This window comes from Triticum aestivum, chromosome 7B, assembly GCF_018294505.1.
Source record: "Triticum aestivum cultivar Chinese Spring chromosome 7B, IWGSC CS RefSeq v2.1, whole genome shotgun sequence".
Lineage (NCBI taxonomy): Eukaryota > Viridiplantae > Streptophyta > Magnoliopsida > Poales > Poaceae > Triticum > Triticum aestivum.
This window is the reverse complement of record NC_057813.1, coordinates 395,315,930-395,322,380: the sequence shown is the minus strand read 5'-3', so window position 1 is coordinate 395,322,380 and position 6,451 is coordinate 395,315,930. Positions and strand designations below refer to the sequence as shown.

The following is a 6,451-nucleotide window of genomic DNA, read 5'->3' as shown; positions in this document are numbered from 1 at the left end:
GTACTGTTGAGGAGAAAAGAGGGGAGAGTTCCAGAAAGCTCCTACACTCGTGGACCATTTTTTGATGGTTAAAAAAGAGTAAATGGGCTGAGCCAAGGACGGAGAGGGGGTGTGCGCCGGTTTGTGAGTTAGGGCCAGTTATTTTCCCCTCATAATTCTCCAGAATATGATTCTGGGATGCTGCCCACAGAATTATCTGTCCAGTTCTTTTCTGTAATTCTAGCCTGTGATTGTTCTATGAGTTGTCTGTTGAAATGTTTGTAATGCCCTTCGATTCAAGTGAGTGTTGAGTTGGTAATACTTGGTTATTACTGCCGGTTTCATGTGTAATGTGAACACAAAAACGAGATGCAAATCTCATAAACTATATAATATTACAATATAAAAGCGACTTGCAAATATCATAAAGTGCTTACCATTACAATTTAGAACCAGAGTTGGAAATGTCATATATTGCATTATATTACAAGTTAAAAGGGAGTTGCAAACTACAAACAGATGGATGATCTCAAGGTACAAGGCTGACGGCAATAGCCTCACGTGTAGCGGCCATGGTACCATCATCATCAGGTGGTAAAGCGTTGGCACCTCTAAACAGCTGTGGAGGTTGCACGTATGCATCATTGTCAAACTTGTCAAAATGCTCATCACGTAACTTGCTATCACGAATGTAGTTGTGAAGACACATGCATGCAGTGATGATCATCTTTTGGGTCTCCGGTTTGTAGCGTGGTATGTCTTGGAGAATACGCCATTTCATCTTGAGAACACCAAATGATCTTTCGACAACATTACGCAAAGAAGAATGTCGATGGTTGAATGTCTCATACCTCCCCATGGGAGGGTGTTGTTGGAAATCGGGTACATGATACCGTTGCCCTTTGTATGGTGCTAGATATCCAACTCTGTTGGGATATCCGGAGTCGACAAGGTAGTATTTATCTACAATAAGACATCTTGTACATAAGAATATGCATGCATACACGTACATAATAATATGCATAGATACAAGAGATTACCTGTGGGTGGTTGTGGATAATGCTCATAGCGAACTATAGCATCGCTCCATCACGTGTGTCATGAACGAACGTGCTATCAAAATGCATTTTATTGAGCATTGTGTAACAAAAAACTAGATGCAAGTAAATAGAGGTGGCAAGGAAGGCGAAATTGTGTTCACAAATATAACACAGTTCCAGAATTAGAATAGGGCCATGGTCCTATCATCTAAGGAAATTAGTATTCTGCAACTCGTATTTGATAAATCAAGAGAAAGTTTACACGAACGAAGTACCTAAGGAATAAGCTTCTTTACGTCGACGAATATGGTAGGGTCACATAACTGGAAGACTCTATCAACTGATTGTTGGTTGTCTGTAATGTAGTTCTGCAATATCATACTATTAGCACACACTTGAATAACTACTACCAAGATCAAATATAACCAGATTTGATATACCTTGAGTTCATCCTCGTGAGTGTAACACCCACTAAGAAAGGTAAGTTTGTGAAACTTGCTGTTTCCATCATATGTTTTCTTGTCCACAAAATTCATACGATAGTCATTCATAGCCGCCTTAAGCCCACGAAAAGCATGCCCATCCCAAGGAATCTGACACTTATATCTGTTTTCCACATTATCTCTAAATGTGGGGTCAGATAAATGCTTGGGAATTGTGTATATAGCGAACTTTGTTCGTGTTTCTTTGTCCCAAAAGAAAACTTCATTGAGAAGCACATATTTTATATTAGGGAGGCTTCGTCTGAAAATAAGAAAGACAATCATCTCATTTAGAAGCAAATATTTGATTCTAGGGAGGCTTTGTCAGTAAGAAAGACAATCATCAATACAGAACATAATATTTCAACTCTGAAGAAAATATTCAGTTTACTTACGGGCTTTTGACAGTTTTTAACTTCTGGGCTAAATCATCAATTAGACTGCAATTCGTGTTGGGAGACTTAGTTTTGACATTCGTAGAGATTGTTTCAAGTGCTTTGCCAAGAGCAGTCCAATCTTCAATCTGAGCATCATCAAGATTAACTGAAACTAAAACCAATTTGTGATATCAATATTTTTTCTGGGTCACCTTTGTATATAGTTTTATACCACTGTAGCATATAGTGCATTTCACCTTTTTGCTGGAAGTTTGCGAGTTTCACAATTATTTTGCTTCCCTCCATTTGATAGTAAGTGTTGTTTAAACTGAAGTTGCCATGGTAATAACCATGCGATCTCAGTTCATCCAAACCTTCAACAATTTGTCTAAAATAAAACAAAATATAAACTGTTAAGAAGACAACAAATAATAGTAGAAATATATGAACTTAACCCCCCCCCCCCACACACACACACACAATTCTCAATATTATCCAGCGTGGTTGTAGCTGACATGGTACCTACATGTCAGAAAAATTGCTAAGAATGATGACCGTGTGAATAAACGGTGACGAGACAGCACATCTACATGATGGCATATTTCATGGAACCCGCATGCTATACTATTGCCATCTTCATTCTCCTTCCCATATTACTACCTCCGGGACCAGCAGGAGCCACCACTCTTGTTCTCCTTTGTTTACTATTGACTAAGATGACACATCAATATCTACTTGCTTCTTAAGACAACACATTACAGCAAAACCTACCATAATATAGTTTGCTTGTTGGGGGGGGGGGGGGGGGGGGGGGGGGGGTTGTAAACTAAAGAGAGGACAAAATAAAGATTAAACATAAATGTTTAAAATTTTACCTTATGATGCTTTGCAATTCCGAAGAAGGAACAACATATTCCTTATTGAAGAGGGCCACATTTTTTAAAAATTCAGATAACAGACCACTATATGGCACCACAAATGTCGCAAACGAATTTTGATCTCGTACCAACCCCTCACAGCGTAATATATTCGGATGGAAAAACTGTAACATTATTCTCAAGCGGTACAAACTAGACGGGTCCTGTAAGTCCAAAATTACTTCCATTTCCTGACAGTGACTTGGCTTTCTCATCTTTAACCTTCCTCTATCTCCAATGTGTTTGATATTTGTCACCTTTATTTGTTCAACTGTGAAAGGAATTCGAAACTCCCTCTTTTTAGCTCCTTTATTACTTGTGCCTGAAAAGGAAAAGGAAAAGTTTAGTATAAGCCTACATATGTTGAAGAGGACTATAAGAAAACGGAAATTTGAGACAGTAGCGCTGCCCATTGATTAAAGAGGGCTAACTGTAACCATGTAGGTGAGAAAGCAAGTCAGTAAACCGACATTTGGGCTCCACCTAAGCTTTGCAGATCTCCGTGTGTCTAAACCTATGGAAACTGCTAGTGCATTGGGCTGTGTACACCGAACTCACCGAATATTCACTGGAGGAAATGAATTTCCCTCCCTCCCTCTCCCTCTCCCTCTTTCCGTGTGGCAATCTTAAAGAGCTCCGGATACTAACATTACGGTGCGGATTTGAAAAATACAGTGTGGTGCAAGAGCGCGCTGCAAATTTGCGCAACGGGGTTGAGATTAAGTTACCTTGGCCCGAGTGCGCTTCGCCCGGGTTGCTCTCGTCAGTTGCCACAGGAGCAGCCACACCCCTCCCTCCTCCATCGCCCCCTCTACCGGTTTCTCGGCCCCCGCCGCCACGGTGCACTGGAGGGCGTTTGCCTCGCCCCCTGCCGCCGCCAAGCTGCATTGGAGGGCGGTTGCTTCGCCCCCTGCCGCCGGCTCCATCACCACCGTGCATTGGAGCGTGTATGCCTCGTTCCCCGCCGCCCTCTCCGCCTCTACCCTGAATCGGAGCGTCACCCCGCCGCCGCGTCGCCTCCTGCTTGTTTTCCTTTTTCTAGGTTATTACATAAATTAAGGACAGTAAGCCCTCAATAATTTTGGCCGTCAGATCTTGTGTGTAGATCGTTTCCCACCGTCCGATCGCTTTGGGCTGGGCTATCCAGAGGGTGGTAAACTGGGCTTGCAGGGGTCGGGCTTCGGCTCTGGCTATTCCTCCTATTTGGAATAACCTTCTCATTGCATCATACAAACCACTAGGCAACCACACCACATGTGCCGATGAATTCGTTATACTCCCTCCATTCCTAAATATAAGTTTTTTTTAGAGATTACACTACAAACTGCATACGGATGTATATAGACCTATTTTAAACCGTAGATTCACTCATTTTGCTCCGTACGTAGTCTACAGTGGAATCTCTAAAAAGAATTATATTTAGGAACGGAGGAAGTATATTTTTATCTATTCTCTCGCAGTTGTGAAACCTTGTTTTTTCTTTTTTCTAAAATTTGTTCCCTTTATTCTTATTATTTTTCTTCTGCCAAATACGTGATTTTTTTAAAAATGGCGATTTTCCTTTTTTTCAATATTGACAACTTTTTAATAAAATCGTGAAACATTTTCAAAACTAATGCTTTTTTTTCATTGTCGATGAACTTTTTCTAAAAATCGGTGAACTTCTTCAAACAATTGTGAACTTCTGTCAAATTCGATAAACTTTTTCTAAAAAATGAAGAACTTTTTTTAAAATCTCTGAACATTTTTAAAAGTTTTGTTTAACTTTTTCTAAAAATTAGTGAACCTTTTAAAAATGTGAACTTCTGTCAAATTCGATGAACTTTTTCTGAAAAATGATGAACTTTTCTAAAATCTTTAACAGTTCCAAAGTTTTGGTGTACTTTTTAAAAAATTGATGAACATTTTTCAAATTCAATGATTTTTTTTAAATAAATTCATTGAACTTTTCCCAATTGTGATGAACTGTTTTTCAAATTCGATGAGCTTTTTTCAAAATCGATTGCCCATCGAGCAAGAATCGCCGCTACACCTGCGGGCTTCGGCTCTGGCTATTCCTATTTGGTGCATTAAGCGGGGAGCTCTTATCTGGCGCTTCAGGCGCCCGAACTCCTCCCTGGCGCTTGCTACACCGCATAGGTTGACCGGCCCACAAAAACGTGCGGATAGCAAACTCAAAAGCCGCAAAAAAAACAAATCTACAGGTCTCGAACTCATGTACTTCGATGTCACCGTGAGTCCTACTAGCCACTCGAGCTATCTAATGTTACTGATTTGTACAAGCGACAAATGCATAATAAACAATATCGTCGCACTATTTAATAGCACATAACCATCTTTTGCATCGCTTATTTTTTTTTGAATTATTTGGAAAAAATCATGAATTAAAAAAATTACATGGATTTTGAAAAAAGTTCACAAAATTGAGAAAATTAATTGATTTTCAAAAAAAGTTCATCAAATTTGAAAAAAATGTTCATGGACTTTGAAAAGAAAACTCGTTGAATTTGAAAAAAAATCATGGAACTTAATTGATTTTTAGAATTGTGAACTTTTGTCAAATTCAATGAACTTTTTCTAGAAAATGACGAACTTTTTTAAAAATTTATGAACGTTTTTAAAGTTTTGTTGTACTTTTTAAAAAATAATGAACTTTTTTCAAATTCAACAACTCTTTTAAAATAAATTCACCGAACTTTTTCCAAATGTGATGAACTTTTTTCAAATTCAATGAGCTTTTTGAAATCGATGAACTTTAATTAAATTTGATGGTCTTTCTTTCAAAATCAATGATTTTTTTCAATTATGTTGAACTTATTTTCAAATTTGATGAACTTTTCAATATCAAGAACTTTGTCGGACATTCCAATTTTAGTCATATTTATTTTTGGAAAGAAAACCCTCTTTTCTAAATAGCGCGGCTAAGATTGTGTTCTTAATCCGTATGTGCTGCAATAGTTAACTAGGTCGTAGCAGCTCTTGTGGTTAGCCAACCACGATGTGAAACTTAAAGGCGTGTGTTCAATTGCCACTAGCGTGCTACAGTGAGCGTTAGTTGGCTCAGTCGGTGCCCAATAGGAGGTCACATGTGTCGATGTCAAAACCGGCGGATCTCGGGTAGGGGTTCCCGAACTGTGCTTCTAAGGTCGATGATAACAGGAGACGGGGGACACGATGTTTACCCAAGTTCGGGCCTTCTCTATGGAGGTAATACTCTACTTCCTGCTTGATTGATCTTGATGACCATGAGTATTACAAGAGTTGATCTACCACGAGATCGTAATGGCTAAACCCTAGAAGTCTAGCCTATATGATTATGATTCTGCCTTATGGACTAAACCCTCCGGTTTATATAGACACCAGAGGGGACTAGGGTTGTACAAAGTCGGTTACAGAGAAAGGAAGCTACATATCTGAACACCAAGCTTGCCATCCACACAAAGGAGAGTCCTATCCGGACACGAGAGAAGTCTTCTTGTATCTTCATAGCCCATCAGTCCGGCCCATGTCAACAGTCTGGACGGTCGAGGACCCCTTAATCCAGGACTCCCTCAGTAGCCCCCGAACCAGTCTTTCAATGATGATGTGTCCGGCGCGCAGATTGTCTTCGGCATTGCAAGGCGGGTTCCTCCTCCGATGACTTCAAAGTACCCGAC

General features: G+C 39.7%; 1 protein-coding gene across 4 annotated transcripts; it reads right to left on the bottom strand.

Moving 5' to 3' along the window:
- Window positions 1–374: 374 nt before the first annotated feature.
- Window positions 375–3,812, bottom strand: LOC123162315 (uncharacterized). 4 transcript variants are annotated; one of them, XR_006481222.1, is made up of 8 exons: window positions 3,524–3,812; window positions 2,754–3,117; window positions 2,136–2,266; window positions 1,897–2,050; window positions 1,460–1,763; window positions 1,295–1,387; window positions 1,020–1,092; window positions 375–942 (listed from the first exon to the last, which is right to left on the bottom strand). XR_006481222.1 is itself a non-coding variant. In XM_044580108.1 (8 exons), exons 1-6 carry the CDS (start codon window positions 3,732–3,734, stop codon window positions 1,295–1,297), a joined length of 1,257 nt encoding a protein of 418 aa, XP_044436043.1. In that variant the 5' UTR covers window positions 3,735–3,812; the 3' UTR covers window positions 375–942; window positions 1,020–1,052. The 4 variants fall into 4 exon arrangements, 3 of the variants coding, with proteins under 3 accessions (XP_044436043.1, XP_044436044.1, XP_044436045.1); XM_044580108.1 differs by having other exon boundaries at window positions 1,020–1,052; XM_044580109.1 differs by lacking the exon at window positions 1,020–1,092.
- Window positions 3,813–6,451: the final 2,639 nt, after the last annotated feature.